The 17,923-nt window shown below is 37.5% G+C and overlaps 1 protein-coding gene across 1 annotated transcript; it reads right to left on the bottom strand.

Moving 5' to 3' along the window:
* Positions 1-2,817: 2,817 nt before the first annotated feature.
* Positions 2,818-6,837, bottom strand: LOC144436521 (bone morphogenetic protein 4-like). The gene is made up of 2 exons (XM_078125329.1): positions 6,329-6,837; positions 2,818-4,440 (listed from the first exon to the last, which is right to left on the bottom strand). The coding sequence occupies exons 1-2, from the start codon at positions 6,672-6,674 to the stop codon at positions 3,599-3,601; spliced, it is 1,188 nt and encodes a 395-aa protein (XP_077981455.1). The 5' UTR covers positions 6,675-6,837; the 3' UTR covers positions 2,818-3,598.
* Positions 6,838-17,923: the final 11,086 nt, after the last annotated feature.

Below are 17,923 nucleotides of genomic sequence, written 5' to 3' on the forward strand. Positions count from 1 at the left end.
GTGTTGAAACAAAAAAATTATATTTTATGTAAATATTGGAAAATGGTTCATATTAACATATGTCACAATATTATGTGATTATTTAAACAACTCTACTTCTTACAGTAAGTGAGCAAAATATTTCATGTTATGCTATTATAGTACGAATATTAATTGGGTCACGAAAATTAATATTGTCTAAGACTCCTGTTTATTATGGACATTTTTCAGTACCTGGAGAAACTTTCGAAGTTATATTTGTTGACAATAAACAAATGGACAAGAAAATCAATTGTTTGACACTGTGTATATGTAAACCACAGACAATTATATGTATAAAACTGTGGACTGGACGAGTACTTTTGATTCGGGCAAGTACTTTTTATTTTGTGTGTTTGTCCAGTGCGCAAGAGAAGTTTTTTTCTTCAAAGTTTCGACCCCTGCCGATATTGATGCGGTATCTTGTGATTGTGCTGACCTTGGAGACAGTTACCACAAAGGGTCACCTGATCATTATTGAAATACGATTATACGAACGCACATGTAAACGTCTTGAAAAGTTTTTTTTTTATCAAAGTTGATCTCGGTATTCATGGTTGACAGTTACTCCAGCCCCTCAGCCGACAATTGTACATGTATCAGCTCCTCAACCAGCGTTTGTCACTGATGTTACGAACTGCAGAAGTCAATATTGGAAGAAAGTATCACGGTTGATGTCCAAACGCAAGATTGTTTTTTCTGGATGACTCACACAATTTGTACATGACAGATTTACGACTGATGATATGAACTTATCCGTGTAATAGATGAAGATAATTGCATCACCCCTCCCGCCTCCAGAGACACGAAATTAATTTGGCAGGGAACAATACGCTATCGTGGTAACGTGTGGTCAACTAAGCCTGAAATCATAGATATCGTTGTATTTAGATTGGCCTGATCTGTGACAGAAGCCCAAGTTTCGACTGAAGTCGACTAGCCTTGAAAATATGCACTCCGTTCTCCCCGACACGTCTTCATGGAGATGGAACGAAGACGTGTCAAAGTGAACGGAGCTCATATTTCCAGAGCTAGATAGACATAAACTTAATGTGATGATATACATGTAGTTGGTTTGGACTATGAAACAGAACACGAACAATAACTTGCATACTGGGGTATTCACACGTTTTCTCTTCTACTAGTGTCGTCACCCTCGATAAGCTGTCCAATTTGTAACTATGATTACATGCTGTGATAATGTAATGATGTCACCAAATAAGCAAAAACTTACTGGTTTTATAAGACCATTTGATGACGATTTTGATGTTAGTGTATGTTACTATGATATGCTGTAACATCAGGATTGCAACGTAATAGTAAAGTATGGGTCGCTGGTATATGTATTTTTGGCAGGGAGTTGTAACGCAATACCACCCTGTGGGATTTCGCAATACCCCCCCCCCCCCCCCCCTCACACACACACACGTGGTTATCTCACTGTAAAGGACAAATGAAAACACAAGCATATCATACTAAAATTACGGAACAAAATTAAAGAAATCCTATCAACTACAGAGGTAGTCAAGTAAAATCGCCCTCGACAACAATATACACTAGGTTTACTGTATTCTACTGGTTTTATCTAATGGTCAGTTTTGTGCCATGTCATTTGTTTCATCACCATTGCATCATATGCACGTGGTATCGTTACAATTACGCAACTAAAACTTAAGTGAGTAGTTGCGTAACTGTAACGCTAAACCGTAATTTTTAGTATAATGTGCGAGCTTTCATTCGTCTTCAGACACAGACAGACAGACAGACAGTGTGTGTGTGTGTGTGTGTGTGTGTATGTGTGTGTGTGTGTGTCACAGGCATTTGTTTCTCGAGTTATGTCTCAGAATATTTATATCAGAATACAATGAAATGTCGATATATCGTTAATATTGACGTATTTAGCCAACTATATATGAAAGGGGTAAAAATACACTTGTTTCTGTGATCGCGCAGTCACTCACCGCGAAAGAAGACACCGTGTCTTCTTTCGCAGTGAGTGAACCTGCGCGATCACAGAAACAAGTGTAATTTTGTGTGGTGTAGAATACAGTAAACTGTGGTGTATGTGTGTGTGTTCAGACGGGCACACAAACTAGCACAGAAGTATTGTGATCAAAGAATACCTTGTTTTGTCGTCGAAGCAACCTAAAAAAAATAAATGAAAAGAATCCCTATTTTCTGACGTCACGTTATTGGAAACAAACGCTGTTGTTGTTTTTATTTCTGTCTTATGTATACAAAAATGTTTCATCGTCTATATATATATTATTTGCATAAATTCATTTCGAATTACTTTCGAGTTAGTATCATTGCGTTGCACCATTGGACGAATGAACATTAGATCGACAACGCATGCAAAGTTCACTCTGAAACATGTTGTGTCAAAAGCCACTGGTATTTTCTCCCAGATGATTTTTTATAGGATTCGTTGACAATACATGTTAGAGGTTGTCTTCATTCAGACTCGATGCACTGATACAGTAATGGCAAGTACACATCTAACAATAGCACTCACATTCCGCACATATATAAATAGGGTGTGGGACCACACTGCAAACATCCACAACAGACGCTTCTCTTTTATGCATTCTTAGTGAAAATATTCATTCAACAACTAATTATGAGGTGCAAGATTTTTTTAATACAAGCGTTGGAAATGTGTTCCACATATAAATAAAAAGTGTTCAATTGGACACGATATATATATATATATATATATATATATATATATATATATATATATATATATATATATATATATATATATATATATATACAAGAGAACTGTTCTTCGTTTTTTTAAAGTGATATTCCAGACAAACGTCAGATAACACTATGTCGAGACAAATTATACGGCTGAATACTCGGCTCAAGGTCAACCTATATATGCATATGTATTAACAACACTTACAATTCACAGCTCAATATATATATTGCATATTTCAGTTTGTAAAATTTGACAAAGAAGCATGAAATTTTATTGACAAAATATAATACATACTATTACAATAGGGTTTTAATTCTTGAAGACTATGTCTTCTTGTCGTACTTATACAAAAAATGACATCTTTGCGACATATAGCACCTCTTAATAATAAATACCCACAAATAAATTACATAAATAAAGTGACGGACAAGTCGTATCAAAGTGATCACATATGCTTATACGTCCGTCTGCATTCAAAAAAAGCTGACGCCATCTTTAGTGTAAATTCATATTCATTTCATTTGATGATAGAATATTTTACGGGAATGCTTGCGTGCCGAGGTCAAGTTCTCTCTAAGAGTCGTTAATAATTGTGAATTCGGGCCAATCGACAGTAAGTGAATAGCATGGCCTACGTCATTTAAAGACTGGTATATGTTTGTACTAGTCAACAAATCACTCTGGGTCTGAAACTTTATCTTGGTTACTACAAAATGAATATGCTGTCATCGTGCAAAACAATGTAGCTTAAAAAACCATCATGCGGTCTATATTTAGAGTAAGGTATTTTATATTAATCAATGAATTTGGAGAATTGGATGTGACAAATGTTCCCATTTTTTAAAAAAACCAAGAAGTTTACATTATTTTCTTTTATGAGCAAGCACACTGGTCCACTACCATATCAGAAAAGGCGGTGACAGAAAGTTTTCCCGTGCTGTCGTAGTGCAGTAATGTCAGTGCACTGAGTACCTTTGGAGTGCAGCAAGGCTTAGGTGATGCCCCACGACTAAATATGTTCATGTGAGATTTGATGAGTGCATGTACACTGGCTGGTCTGTGATTATGAGGGCAAGAACCATCGCAGTAAAACGCCTCGTAACTCTCTGGTGCTACTATCCAGTCGTCCCAATCTATGTCTTTGAACGTCACCTTTAATGGAAAACGACAACAGCGATCATCTTTTTCGCAATTCTCGTCGTCATGCGCGTATCGACGTCTTCGCGACAACGAAGGAACTTCTTGGACTTGGAGGTTAAGCATTGGTCTGTGGTCTTCCTCTTCGTCAATGTCGTTTTCAAGTTGGAAATTTTTGCCCCCAGCGAAGGTTACATAGTCCTTAATGTTCTCTTCATTGCAGGAGATTTCGATACCATAGTTGTGCTTTGGTCTAGACAACCAACTTTCAGCGGCTTGACCAATATGAAATGTTTCCCACCCTGGTTCAAACAAGGATATAAGTTTGGTGTCTATCACTCGCTTTAAAGTATCCTTACCCTCCCTTGGTGGTTCTAAGAGTAAATACACGTCTACCTGTATCAGACCGTTCAAATGATTTGGTATGTCCTGGACTCGTTCTTTGTAAAGTTTCAGTTTAGCTGCGTGTACTTTGTGATTCGATTGCGGCTGTGAAGGTATGTCTAAATCAAAGTAAAAGCGTTGTGCTGTTGTGGCATCGGTCCAGTCCTCTTCGTCTACTTTCGGTGGTGTGATGCCTGCCAAATAAAACAGAATACAACAATTTAACATTAATGATTGAATTTACATTTGACGTTAAAATTGTGGGGATATGTTTGCCGAATATAACGCTAACTACCTGGGACCTCTTTGGGTCCGCCTTTTTGAATATTTTGGGCCAAATTCGACGGAATGCTGTTCACCTTTTTAAATATAGCGTTATGGTAACCATTTATACGTATACGTCAGTATTTTCCTGTTCAAAAGTTTCATTAACTGTTGAAGTGCGGTACGTTATATACTACTTAGTACTTGTTTTATCGACGAACTCGAGTTGTCACCATTATTCTCCACTGCCGTCGTAACTCGGGTAAAGTTCAAGGCACTTGTAGTCGTTAAATATGGAGAGGTCTGCAAAGCAGTACAATTGACGCGCGTCCGTTATCGACAAAACTGAAATTGTCAAAAGTAGTGGTAAAAAGGGCGACAATGACCTCGGATCTAAAGACAGCAAAGCGTTCATTGAGTTGACAGAGACCTTGACTTCCTACTATATATGTCCACAACTTTGGGTTAACGGTCATGTCAATGATCATATCATAGACTGATTTTTGTGGAGAATACAGAACTCAAAAGTGTAACTAGTAGTCATTTTAAAAAAAATGTTTTGACTTATAGAACTGAAAAATGTGACAATTTTTTTTATTAAGTCAAGAGAATATGCAGGTGTTCTGCCATGTCCATGCCGGTGAGATCAAAAGAACTTCCGGTCTTTGGGAAGTATTGATCGGATCAGTTGGGAGACTACACTGCAAATTTAAAAATAGAACATCTTTTTAAGCAAACAGCTTTAGAGTAAATAAATATTAGCCTAGTGAATAGCCAAGTTTCTATTTCCGATACTACATGAAAACATTTATTGACCGGTGTTGCCTTAACCACTTGTTGATCAACAATATGTTTGAGTCGCCTGGTTGCTACAATACTGCGGCTAAACTGGCGGAAAGTCGGTATTGGTATTTTTTGGAACACAATTGGAAACGTTGCACGACTGTACGCATTATAACCACGTAGCTCGAAGGCTAATTTGGTGACAATAGAATTAAATGCTGTATGCGCCAACACCTTATTGTAGCTTATGGAATCAGACAGGACAACGATGTGAATTTTTTTCATACATACATACATACATACATACATACATACATACATACATACATACATACATACATTCATACATACATTCATACATTCATGGATATGTGAATTTCATAAACCGCGAACTTGCCAAAAACATGACATCATTTATATTTATTAAAATGTTTCAATATCATTGTTCTAATTGAGAATTTAACGAACATGTTGCTAATAGGGACGGATAAACATAAGTGACGAAATCCCTTGCTTGTCTATTAACAATGAATCCCATCGATGGGTTCCCCTTCACATGCAACGTCGATAAGAGTTTATCGATAATTTGGAACAGACTATCATGAATGCGGCATCACATGCCACAGTCCAACGGCACTCTTGAACTCTAACCCCGAGTTTTGAGGATACAATTTGTTGTCACGGTCACGAATACCAAATAATTCCAACATGATTTTCTCTCAAGTATTCAAGTTGCGCTTCAAATCGACACGGTGGATTTGACATATACTGATAGTACACTTTGATTGGGAGGGGGAGTTCTTTCAACACCTAGAAATGACGGATGGCATACCATAGCAAACTAAAACAAATAACATTCCTTCAGTCAGTCAGTCAGTCATAGCGATAACATATTACACGTAAACGTATACAGAAACCCCACTTCCAATTCAGGCACGTGAGAGGAAAAAAATTAATTGGGTGGGTAATTATTGTGATTACGGTTTATTCGGGTTATCTTAATTACATAGTAATATAGGAGTGAAGATTACTCACCTGTGTCAATAAAACTGTAAAATCTCTTAGCGTAAAAATTATCGTCTGGGTACAAGTCATGTACCTGATTCGTGTCGACATCCTGTACACTTTGTTGGTACACTCGAAGCATTCGTCGTTTTTCAATCTCTGTAATATTAACGTCACTTACATTGGGTTTGGATTTCAACCCCAATTTTTCCAAAATTTCGAGCTGTATGGCCCGTATTCTTTCGTGTTTCAGATTGTTTCGTGTGTGTCGGATATGAGATTCGGGCGTATCTTCGCAGCCTGTACAGGTGTACGTTCTGACAACTGACATTGCAAAAGTCACTAACAGTAGCAAATGCGGAACACGAACTTCCATAATCACTGGGGAAAACCGTTTATCACTCTTCACTGGTGGGTTACTTTATAGAACTGCACTTCGATGGCACTGTATAAACTGGTGAGAGTTTTTTCTTCGCAAGTAGATCTGGTTCTGCTTCTGTGCTGAAAATGTATGCTGAGACTTTCATCCACGCTTGGGTCGCGTGTGTGTCGTAACTCGTCAATGTTGCAACAAGGAGTTAGGTGCCACTTTTATTCCTCACGTGGCGTAGGAGGGGCTTCAGTTGGTTAATATATGCAAGTCTATTGAGATTGGGCGGGACAGATACCATCTGAAGGGGTCATGCGGCCGGAAACAACTGCTTTGGTTTGACGGCGAGGGAACGGTAATAATAGTGGCGGACGATGTCAAAACAGGGGAAGCCGTTGAGGGTTAAAAAGCAAGTATCGGTGATCCGCTTTGTGGTGTCCTTGATGGCCGTCATCGTCTACAGACAGGAAGTGACGGGCACGCCCACGGTGAGTTCTCCAGACACGATCATACTTGAGAGAACGAGATACTACGAGGCTCTTAAGCCGGGTTAATATCACAGTTTATGGAATAGTTATACCATTAGTCGTGCGATTCATATTTTTCCCCCATGATTTCTTAGTGTTTTTTTTGCTTTGTTTAAAAACCCCACCAATGTCTTTGCCTGTCGTGTCTTGGGTATTAATCGCCACTAACCAGCAACACACTGGTATATATCGAAATAATAAGTAGTTTTCATTTTAACTACACGAACATAAAACATTGTAATAAAAGTTCAGTTTAGATAAGTTTCTTTTTCGGATAAGTAGTCATTCTTTTGTGAAGGCCAGTTATCTTCAGATATCCGGAAGTAACTTTCCTTGACGAATTTATCTTCGAGGGAATCCTGGCAACCGTCATGATGATATTGCAGTTGTCCGTTGATGACGTCACGGGGACAATTGTTACACAAACATTCCCATTTAATTGTTTGCATTTATATTCTTCTCCTTTAGACAGTAATTTCCTATATTATTTGCAACGACACCATGCCTATCAGTTTGATTTTTTAAAACCGTAATAAGGAACGCAAACACAATAAATAATAGTCTACCGGTGCATTGCCCTGCATGTACAACAAGTCGGTCAGAAACCCCAATAATATACTTCTGGCCAGATCAACTGAAGTCGACATATACATGTACACGTGATTTAATTGGTCAGTTAACGCCTGTCGCCACTGATATAGTTTATCAAAACAACAAAACACGTGTATAGTTCTCACCGTTAGTGATGTATTCTGGCAATTCCTACAATATCATCAAAGATAAGAACATCTAAAATAGATCATATACGTCAGTCGGATCAGCATTCTCGCAAACCAGAACTGTTATTTCTTCCGAGACACGCAATAACGAGTGGCGGTGCATCTTGGACGGTGCCGTAAAAGAGACTGTGGTTTACGACGATGTAGGAGCATAGGGGTGTGTAGTATTTCTTAGATTGTTGTTTAACGTGTGCGCTTGCTAAATATATAGCAACGTTTTGACTTGAATGTATTTCCCTCGCCTCTATTATCTAATTCTATGTAGCGTACATTGATAAATTTATAGAAGCAGGATTAGTGTTATATTTCCCTCAGGAAAACAACAATATAAGCAATAAATACGTGTCCCCGTGAGAAGGAGATCGTCACAAGTATTTAATATAGAACAACGTTCTCTCGCTGACTCCGTTTCACCCCAGTCACCTTGTGCTCCACAAACTGTGTCACTGTAAGTTCGTCAAACGAAACAGAGTAGCATTATTACACTGTAAGGGAGCCTTCAGTAATTGCAAGGAGGGAGGGCCGAGTGAAATCAGGCTAGGCTGGGTTGTTGCGTAAAATATGACCCTCCCCGATTCTGTCGTACTAAAAAGTGACCCCCCTCAACGTTTTTTTCTCTAAAACAAGACCCACCCCCTGTTAAAGTAGTCAAAAAATACACAGGGTTAAAATGCTCCCAGAGACGGAAAAGAACACTAGTCCCAGAATCATTGGTTTAAAGGCCTTAATCCCACCGCTGCCACCATGTTAAAAGTTTTAAAGGCATTGATTATTTACCACTACTACCACCATGTGAATGTGTGTGAAGGCTTTGCATTAGTCAATACCTGTGTTTGGAACTCATTGGCTGAGCTGAAGGCCACGAACTCCCAAAGTACATTGGAGTTTGAAAGGTATAAGCAACATTTCGATATTGTTTCGGATTGATGGTGGTTTACTGTATTTTGTATTTTTTTTTTTGGGGGGGGGGAGGGTGGTCAAAATGGTGTCAATTTCATGGACTTGCTTTCCAAGAAAGTGATAGCTGGACGATGTACATGTAACTAGGTGCCGAAACATCTAGTAATCGACAATAGCACGCGTATAGTAACCCGACAGACAACATAGAGTACTAACCCATCAGCCTTGATGGCAGTTAGTGTGCATCATGATGGATTACATGTACAATGTCATCAATAATCTAGTGACATCTGCCATACTGACGGCAATGACAACAGACGAAGATATTTGGCTGAGAAGCCAGAACTTATAAGTTTGTTGTACGAATAACATAAATAAAACAGAGAGTGATTTGGTGATACGGTGTGGCCGGCCGACCAATTTCTAGCCAGTACGAGTAGTTATCCTCCGGCAGTGACCCGTTACCGTTTGAATGGATATGTCATGCATTCTCCCTTCAATGAATAGGGTTGTCCCGGACCACTAATCGATTTAATGGGAGAACAAAGATGGGAGGATCTCTGATTTATTATTTAGTTGATGACCTTTGACCGAAAGACATGCCATCTCTCCTGAAAGTTGATGTAATTGCTACCGTCACGAACGCAAACATCCTGTAAGCACAGCATAATACTTTCTGTAGTTGATAAGTTGCAGATTGCTGACTGATCATGATTGAACGATTATTTTCCCGTTTTTTGTCAAGGTTAAACGATAGCAAAAGTGCGAGTCCTTGTAGATACTTTTACACTCTAAAGTAACCTCCAACCCAAATGATGACGGGCCTTGATCTGGTAGATACATTTACTGTAAAGTTCGAAACATTTTCACCCAACATTTCCGTTCCCATTCAGTGAAAGGCCTTGACACTGTATTGAGATCATTGTCAAATAACGAGTTCCGGATTTCACTCATATAATTATCAAAATCATCCTCACGTTGGTTATACTATGATAAGGATGCCACTGGTCCTCAGTCTAAACATAACATGACAACCATAACTTAGTATCATCAACTTGATTTGCGCGCTTCAAAGTCCAGTTAAACTGAGGGCCACCATTCTGACAATGTCCCTTTTAGGATTTTTACATGTAATATAAAAGACAGTGTAAGAATCAAGTCTCCATCATACTCCATCTATAAGCATGCAGGACTACATTAGAACTGGTTCATGTAATGTGACAGTACTAGTATGTCATTTCTCTAAGTGTGTTTCTATACGTTGTAATTTGCCACTTTCAACAACATCTCTTGTCTCAGTCTGGATGAAGGAAGATAATTAGGTATTTGAAAATGTATCATCTTTTGCAATAAATGAGTACAAAACGAATATGAGAGACGGACCAGATTTCGCACGCCACTCCGGGAAATAGAGACAGTTTCATAAACTATGGCTTCTGGCGAGTCATTTCATGATGTTACACCATCTACAAATAATTGCGATTTCAGAGAAGCGTTGATTTTGCACCTATTGAGGTGTTTTTGCTATGGGTTAGTGCATTTAATGAGAGTCAGCAGAAATGATATATTCTAGTGCCACACTGAATATCCAGGAATCCTGAGTGCATATACACTTTAATGTAAAACACCTCTCATGAACATTCATAGTGCAACTTGAATATACCATCTCTGAGACTCTCATGACGCAATGTCCCACAGCAAAGATACCCTGTAAAGGCACAAGATCAACTCCATGTATTCTGAAATCACAAGTGATTGTATGTGATGTTAAAATCATGAAGTGACTCTCAAGAACCCATATCTTATTAAAATGACTTCATTTTCTAGTCCAAGAGTGGTGTTCCCCTTACTGAGGTGCATCATCACGAACTCCAAAAAACGCAAACAGCAATGCGTGAGTTATACGACTACAATGACTCATACTATTGTAATTATAGTGTTCAAACATGTACATTTAGAGTCACACAAATAGATAAATATAACTTGTACCCGTTTACATATTCATGTTTGTTGATTGTGTACTTGTAATCTTCCCGCATTCCGTTATCAGCATTTTACCGTATAGGTACTAGACTACAATCCCCCCCCCCTTACAATTGGACACATTCAAAATAATAAATACCCGAACTTCAGTCACATATCTGGAGATACTAGAGACATGTTTGGTTCGTTTTATAAGAAACTTTAAAAGCATCGAAACAAAATGTTGGTGATGCCGGGAAAATGTACACTGCCTCTGCCAACTGTGGTATTGCCTTTTGTTTGAGAGGTTCACTTGTAAGGCACTTACAAATACAGTATAACGTTGTGTTCAGTGTTTTCGAAAATAGGTGACCTATATTGTACAGATTAGAATTACCCTACTACATTATTTCTGCTATCCTAACTGACATTTTGATTTGTTGAATTTTCGTCCACAAACAGTCTTAGATCTGCTGGTATTAAACCACGCCCTGCCACAGATATCACTGACATAATTAAAATCAGAATAGACTAGAATCGGCTTCCCATGAAACCTCTCATGAAAACACCTAATTAATATAACATATCAATGAAATTCAGTGAATTATTACCCTGGTAGTTGAGCCTTCGGTTTTCTAAGATAGACATGGTGTTACTGTTATAGTGTTAGTTGTGGTGAGGGAGGAGAAGCGGGATTACAGCATATACAGGGGACACCATATTTTAAAGGGGAACACAACTGCAGAAAATAAAAAAAAAATTATTTTCATAAACTACTGGTTCTTCAGAGTTATTTTATCACCTACAATTACTTGCGATTTCAGAAAAAAAAACAAGTTGATCTTGCTCCATTACAGGGTATCTTTGATGTGGGACATTGCGTCATGGGTGTCGGCAGAAATAATATATTTCACCGTAGAGAATTCGAAGGGGGAATAGTGTGGTAAGATATTAGGGATAATTTGGTGGACTCATAGTGGAGTCGGAGATGTTGACCTCGGTCCTGGGGTTGACAGTTGTGCGCTCATCTTCTCTTTGGGAGTTCTGGCCTTCAGCTAAGCCAATTAGATCCAAACACGTACAGGCATTGATTCAAACACAAACTCACTGTGGTGGTAATAGTAGAAAACAATAAATGCCTTTAAAAACTAATGTGGTGGGATCTTACTACAGAAAAAATCGAGATTCGAACCCATGACCTCTTGACTACTAATCTTGACCATTACATCACAGGGAGACTGTTAATTTTTTTTTCGTTGAAATATTTGAACAGGGGAGGATCATATTTTAGTGAAAGAAAACTGAGTGAGGGTCACTTTTGAGCACAGCAGACTAGGGGAATGGTCACATGACTATGGAAGTATGACGTATTGATGTTTTGGTGACCTGTAAGTTCCAGAATGTGCTATGAATAAAAAGCGACTCAATTTGAATCAAATTTCTGTATAATGTTCAATGCAATAAAAACTAAATCCAACGAGGGCATTATAACGTTACGTGCTCTCGGAAGATTTACGCAAAAAATAACCTAGTGACGTCATAGAAGTGAACAGAGTTTTGTTCTCTTTCCCCAGGAAAGCCATCCGTTGAAATGTCAAAAGCTCATGTACACAGCAGGTATTTCACCCCTATTCATTTTAAAGGTTTCTAAATTACTGTATCTTCATACAATGCACACACATGACTTGCAACACACGAAGAAATCGTTCCTCATTAAGGAAGTCTTAAGTACATATTGCTCTCGTTGTACACGACAAACAGTTTAACAGACTACATTAAGAGTCGACATTACAATTCGTATAGGGCAACAACAACGCTGAGAGGAAATACAAATAATGTTGTGATAAAAATACTGTATGTATGTATGTATGTATGTATGTATGTATGTATGTATGTATGTATGTATGTATGTATGTATGTATGTATGTATGTATGTTTGTATGTATGTATGTATGTATGTATGTATGTATGTATGTATGTATGTATGTATGTATGTATGTATGTATGTATGTATGTATGTATGTATGTATGTATGTGTATATGTATGTATGTATGTATGTATGTATGTATGTATGTATGTATGTGTGTGTGTGTGTGTGTATGTATGTATGTATGTATGTATGTATGTATGTATGTATGTATGTATGTATGTATGTCAATTCTCTGTTCTGACCGTTCATATATACATTGTTTATCATGAGATATGATATGATATGATGTGATATGATATGGTATGATATGATATTATATGATATGATATGATATGATATGATATGATATGTGACATTACATGTTATGTTATATGATATGACATGACGTGGTATGCTGTGCGGTGTGGTGTGGTGTGATACGGTGTACACAGGATTGATAAAATGAACAATTTAAAGGTTTGGTATTCTGAAACTATGCTGGTAGCGTTGTGAATTTACAAAGTGACTCACTCAAGAAGTCATAATAAGGACTGGAATTGTAGAAACACATTACAACTTCAGACATCAGACCGTGGACGAATGGAACCTGTTACAAATAGGTAAAGTAAACAAATGGATTGGATTAATAACACTTGGCTCAGGATGTTGGAAGTACAGAGACTTGTATTACATTCCATCATTTGATAACAGTTTTATGGCCACTTTACATAATTGTTCACGTTCACAAGCAAATTTCCAGTTCCCTTGTCTATCTGCTAGACCTTGGATGTTCTTCAGATAAAATATGACACACAACCGAACATTGCTATCGAGGATGGAACATCCAAGGTCTAGCAAATGTCATTAGGATATAAATAACTGCCAATCAGAGAACCGCATTAGCGACAAGCACAAACAGAGGACAATAGCTAAGTTTCCATGCATATTCATCTTAAGGAGGGGCTTGTAAAAATAACCACCAATGCGTTAACTGAAATGTGTGAATGACAACGTCTACACACTCATCAAACACAATTACCATAAACTGATAAGACATAGTAGTGACGTAATATCTGCATGCAGAAATTGAATATATTAAAGCATATATATTCATACATGGCCCAACCCACCGCTTAACATAATCTCAATGGAATGTCCGGTCTGAAAATGACATTTGCTAGACTGTTCGGGCAAGCCTTCACTGCGAACTTCGTTCGCTTATAGTATCGAAGGAAAGCCCGAACGTCTAGCAGCAAGACTACAGTTCCCTTTGCATTTCATGTACATTTAAAGAGGCCATGAATCTGTTCTCATTAAATGATGGAATGTAATACAAGTCTCTGCTGTTCCAACATCCTGTGCACAGTAGTATTACTCCAATTCAGTTGTTTACTTTCCTTGTTTGTAACAGGTTCCATTCGTCCACAGTCTGGTGTCGGCAGTTGTATATGCGACACATAAAAAGTTGTTCTAAAAAAGAGAATCACCCTATTCTATAATTGTACATGTAACGTACAATATGATCACCTCAATGTATAGTCCCTGTCTTCACAAACTTACCTTTCTGTATACTTGTGGTAGCTGGAGCGAATTAAAAGTTTCCTCAATGTAATTCACATTCAGGATCCAGTCTCACAGATAAACACCATGGGGTCTTTGTCGTAGGCGGAAATTAATGGTTTAACAGCTTTCAATTGCGTACCTTACGTCTGTGATTACAGCATATAAAGTGGTACACCTCACATTAAAGTGAATACTTAAAACACTATTTACAGCGATTACAATGAGATATTATTTCACACATTCTTCTCCACAAATCTCAAAATCCTATGGAAGGTCCAGTTCCAAATATTACAGAATATCACGCGTGTTCATTTTCCTTTTTTACAAAGTACCACTAATAAAGATCAACTTAGTAGACAGCAGATGTTGAAATTACTCATATAATTATAATTATATTCATACAGGAAAACTATTTATTGTAAATCCGCCCGTAGCTAGAACTTTAATTACTAATGTCATAGCCTTATCGCCATAACCAACATGGCTTTTATTTATATTTTTACATTATCAGTCACATCGCCGTGTAAACTAATATATACTAAAATATGGAGGTGCGATCGACGATTTGAAAGATTATAAGCATGATAAAACATTGCACGTTCGTCAGCAGTGAGTATAACATGTGATCATACGGTAGTTCAGATGAATAATTTAAAAATCGTATGATTCATTTGTCATCGTGTGAACCGGTTGGAACCGATCGATCTTAGAGTTTGCGGACTACGTCATCTGAAGTGAATAATGCCGCTTGCTTTTATTTGGAGCCAAAAGATCAGTCGTTTCACCGACGGTGGTGATTGGACGAAAGTAATCACCTCATGATTTGCATATAATAGTGTACATGTTTTTTTCCGCACTGAATTTATAAACACTCCGCCCATTGTACCACTGAACCGTTCATCGCATGATTTTTTGTTTTCGAAATCTGCGTACTATTTAGAACGTCTCCCCTTATTCGACACAGGCCTTTGACAAAAATTAATTCAAGAAGACTACATTACTCGCAGAATGACGAGGATCATAGGTCGCGGTGGGGGGGGGGGTGTACTCCCATAGAAAGATACGAGTATATGTGTCGCCTAAATGGGTTACTTTTTCATGAAAAATCCCTAAATATGGGTATCCTACCAACAAAATCAGGAACTACCCTGGAGAAATGACTCGGCGTCAAATCTTCATCAATATCCATAAGTATATTCAGGTTTTAAATATTTTTTATTTTTTACTTTATTTATTTATTTATTTTTAATGAGGGCAAAAATAGTTGACGAAACAACTAATCGAGTTTTGTCCTCAGAGAAAAAAAACAAAAAAACAACAACAAAGCAAAACAAAACAAAACAAAAACATACATATCACACAAATCCGGAGAAGTATTTAACTAAATTCGGAAACAATGACAAATCTTAAAAGAAAGAACAAAATGGTAAATAAAGTGCGTTCGTTTGCACAGTCACTGTCCTAACGTTGACCATAGTAAATGACTGTATAAAAACATTCACATACACCCAGTTTCTTTCCATGAAACTAGATTTCAATAAAGATTGTCATCGAACTCAATTTCCAATGAGAATTCCGATTGTTTGATCTCTGATAACCCACGACCACCCGTAACCCCACTTTTCATATTTATAATGCCTTTAATCAGGAATGTTTATGTTTGTTCCTATGAAGACAAAGGCTTTACAATAAAAACATGACGTAGGAGGCGGAGATTAGTACTTCTAAATGTCATATGCGTCCATAGAGTATAGCCCAAGGTGTCATTAGACTCCAACTTGATGAATAGAAGTTGACAGTTACCTGTAACTATTACATTAGCACCTTGTGAGTATTTGGTTAAGCATGTCATGAAGGTAAACTTTAGTATGACCACGAAGGAAAAAACATGCAGACTTCTGGCAGTCCAAAAGCGTCAACAGGATTGCCCAGTCAGTAATCAGACGAGTGGAGCGTGGGTGAAACTCATTTTGAGGTCGACGACACCATTCAGAAGATCTCTGATGCCAAAATATTTCATGTCCTATCTTTCAAAAGATATGCAAATCTTTTAAACAAGATTGTGTCCTATTAAATTAATCTGGACACGCAAGTTGTACAGTTTCTATCAAATTGAACGTTGTAGATTGATGGCAGTTTTTACTCATTGGATGGAGGATAACACAAAGTGATTCCTACATATCTCCTTTCTATCTATCTAGTAGTATTAGTTTTGTGGTGAGACTCAGGTTCACATTGGGAAGTCGAAGTCGTACACTGTCATCAACATGAATCCAAATATTAGTACAGGGCAGTATACAGTGACTATTTGAAATTTGAGCTATAATAAAAAAAATCAAGCATTATGCCCCAAACCTCCTATTGCACAGATGACGTGTTCTTTTCTTGCTCCTTTCAACAAGGAATAGATTATTTCTCGTGACATATCGGTTTTGTCATTTGCTATTTTCTCAATGATCAGACAATTTTTAATTTGCATCATATATTTTTTAGTAGTAGTTATTAACCAAAAAGTCATCTAATCATACCACTAGAAGGTATATCGATCACAACTCCTTTAACGACATGAAATATGAATTATGAAAAGTAGGACTACAGTGGTCTTAGATTGTCAGCGATCAAACAATCGGAATTCTCATTGGAAATTGGGTTCGGTGACAATCAATCAATTTCATGTACATGGTGATCTGTCACTGCGCACGTGCAATCACCGTAAACGAACGCACTTTTAAAAAAAACTTGAATGTTGTTAATAAAGGGCGAGATCATATTCAATAGTTCAATGTAGGATAAAAAAAACTGAATTCATTTACAGGGGTGGGGTTCTCATCCAATAAAAACGCACTTTCAATGGAATCTGTTTTGTACCCCTAAATACAAATATTTTTTTTTTAAAAATGGCATTGAGAAATGGAAGAATTTTCACTGTAATAGTAAATGCATGGCACTAAAATAAAGTAAAGTGTCAACAAAAGAACTATTTTTTTCCCACTGGCTTTGTATTCATAGCACTGCATACTAAGGTACTACATTCGATTTGAAATTGATTGTGCTGTCTGAAACATTTTCAATTTAGTTCGAAGAGGGTGGTGGGTCTGAGGCTTAACTCAAAGAATTTAGTTTTTTATCCAACAATGAACTATTGATCTCGCCCATAAAAGACAGAATACATGTGAGTACACACACACACACAGGCAGCTCGGTTGGTTAGGTTTCGTCGTCTAGTCAAGTATCCTACCCAGAGAATGGATCTCGATTTGCATATTAAACTGCTATGACAGGTTAACTTCAATAGTGAGACCTGTCATGGCTTCTCAGTATCCTCAGGTTGTCACACTAGTCTAATGTTGACGCTCATAATCATAAAAATATACAATTTTTGGTTGTATTTGAAAAGCAATATGATTAGAATGTAATGTTATGGCTGTACTACTACGGTATTTACCGCCTCCCATGACGTCAAAGATCTTTGGTCCTTACTCGGTGAAAAGCTAACATGCGGGTACTATATCACGAGTGAATTCACTTGTGTAACCTCTTCGTTTATTTTGCCACTAACCGATAATACACGAAGTGTATGGTGTATTTGTATCTTAGGAATTTAATTCACGGTT

Source organism: Glandiceps talaboti, chromosome 6 (assembly GCF_964340395.1).
Source record: "Glandiceps talaboti chromosome 6, keGlaTala1.1, whole genome shotgun sequence".
In the NCBI taxonomy this organism is placed as follows: domain Eukaryota; kingdom Metazoa; phylum Hemichordata; class Enteropneusta; family Spengelidae; genus Glandiceps; species Glandiceps talaboti.